At 39.5% G+C, this 1,719-nt stretch overlaps 1 protein-coding gene across 1 annotated transcript in view; it reads left to right on the top strand.

Moving 5' to 3' along the window:
- Positions 1-813: 813 nt before the first annotated feature.
- Positions 814-1,719, top strand: part of RFTN1 (raftlin, lipid raft linker 1) — a gene marked incomplete at its 5' end in the record, with an annotated part of 29,386 nt that continues 28,480 nt past the window's right edge. Inside the window, one exon of the mRNA XM_010015504.1 lies at positions 814-1,237. Within this exon, the coding sequence (XP_010013806.1) occupies positions 814-1,237 (424 nt within the window). The remainder of the gene's footprint in view (positions 1,238-1,719) is intronic.

The following is a 1,719-nucleotide window of genomic DNA, read 5'->3' as shown; positions in this document are numbered from 1 at the left end:
CCATAGTGCTGAGTCTGCCTAGAAGAGATTTCTTCCTGCTTCACTTCAAACCTTCCTTTGTTAATTCCATCTTTATCTAATTGTCATTAGCACTAGCCCAGAGTTTTTCTTCTTAGAATCTTTTGTAATTCAATTCCTTCATTTTCCTCTTTTACCTAGAGTGTAAAGGATTAATAATAGCACCCTTAGTTTCCATTTTTCTTCTTATCGTATCACAACACCTTCTTCTATTCCGAGTTGTGTATCTTCCCAAAAGTGATGTATTAAAATAGCTTTGCTTTCAGGTAGTTGTTATGTGAACGTTTACCATTTACGTCTCAATCCAAAATAGGACAAACAACAACTCTTGTTATAATGGTGCATGTAACAGCAAGAATTAATACCTTTTGCCTTGCATAGACGTCATAATCATACACCTAATACAGCAGAAGATGTAATATTAAGTCCCAGACTTCTAACGATTGATACGAAATCTTTTTGTGAGTAATACCACTTCTGATAATTTAGCATAACTGAACTTTTCAAACACACTTTATCCCTTCTGAAGAAATATGTAGGTATTTTCTCTCTCTTCTTTTTTTCTTTCTTTCCTTTTTTTCTCCAGGTTCACATTATTTCAGATGGTTTAGGGGACTTCTTATCCTGCTTCTGTAGAATGTAACTTTTTATGTAAATGTAACGTGACAATTTCTTATAGTAGTGGACAAAAGTAGCCAAATGACATGCTAGCTGCCTTGAAGGGTGTTATTTTCTGTGTTTTGATTTAGCTAAGACAGTTTGACAGTTAAAAATATAATCTTCTTCGACTTGTAGATTCAAGATGCTGCAAGTCAAGGCTTGAAATTTGTTGGAATTATACCTCAGTACCATTCCCAAAAGAACTGTCTTGTCAGCACCTCCCTGACACCCACCAGTAACAACTCTGTGCAATCAAGAGATAATAAAAATGTTTCAAAGTACCCCGAGGATCATGCTTCACCTGATGGTGAGAAAACAGATGGCATTAATGGATGCAGTACTCCAGCACCGAGTGAGGAAAGTGCTGACCAATGTGCCCCATCCAGGGAGGACTGGAGGGGTGAAGGACAGGCTGCTGAAGAGGTGAATCTCGGGTCTGCAAAAGGAAACGAAGAACAGTTTCAACATGCGAACCCAGGTGTAAAAGAAGCAGCAGACAAGCCAAATGGACTTGCGGAGAATGAAACACCAGCACGATGCTTAAAACCACTTAATGGCAGTAAGTATTGCAGTGACCTCTCATACATAAAAGCCAAGTTAAAATTGCCTCCATTATGTTCCCAGCTTCTCTGGGGGGTGGGGATGTGGGGAGGACCTTACCACTGTAATAGCAAAGAAAAGGTGCACCAGATGAGCCACTTAACCTGATTCCAGCGTGGTTACACGGTTCACAACAACCGGGTGTAAGTCACATGGCAAATGAAGAAATGGCATAAGCAAGTGCCACTTTGATACAGCCTGTTTGTATGCCTGAGTGTAGACTTATTTTTATCTGTCGTTCAGCTGAATTGGTTCATTTCTGTATTTGTTGAGATACCCTGAGAGCTCTTGATCTTTGTATCCTTTTTGTCTGTTTGAATAAAAAGCCCTGCTAATCTGCCTGGTAAGGTTTTGCAGCAATAGAAGGAAAAAGTCACAAAGCCTTATCACAGCTAGCCCCTTTGTAGCAGGTGAACAGATAGCTGAAATTAAACCGCATCA

Source organism: Nestor notabilis, unplaced genomic scaffold (assembly GCF_000696875.1).
Source record: "Nestor notabilis isolate BGI_N333 unplaced genomic scaffold, ASM69687v1 scaffold10135, whole genome shotgun sequence".
NCBI classification, from domain to species: Eukaryota; Metazoa; Chordata; class Aves; order Psittaciformes; family Psittacidae; genus Nestor; species Nestor notabilis.
The sequence above is the reverse complement of the archived record's forward strand: the minus strand, read 5'-3'. Positions and strand labels throughout refer to the sequence as shown.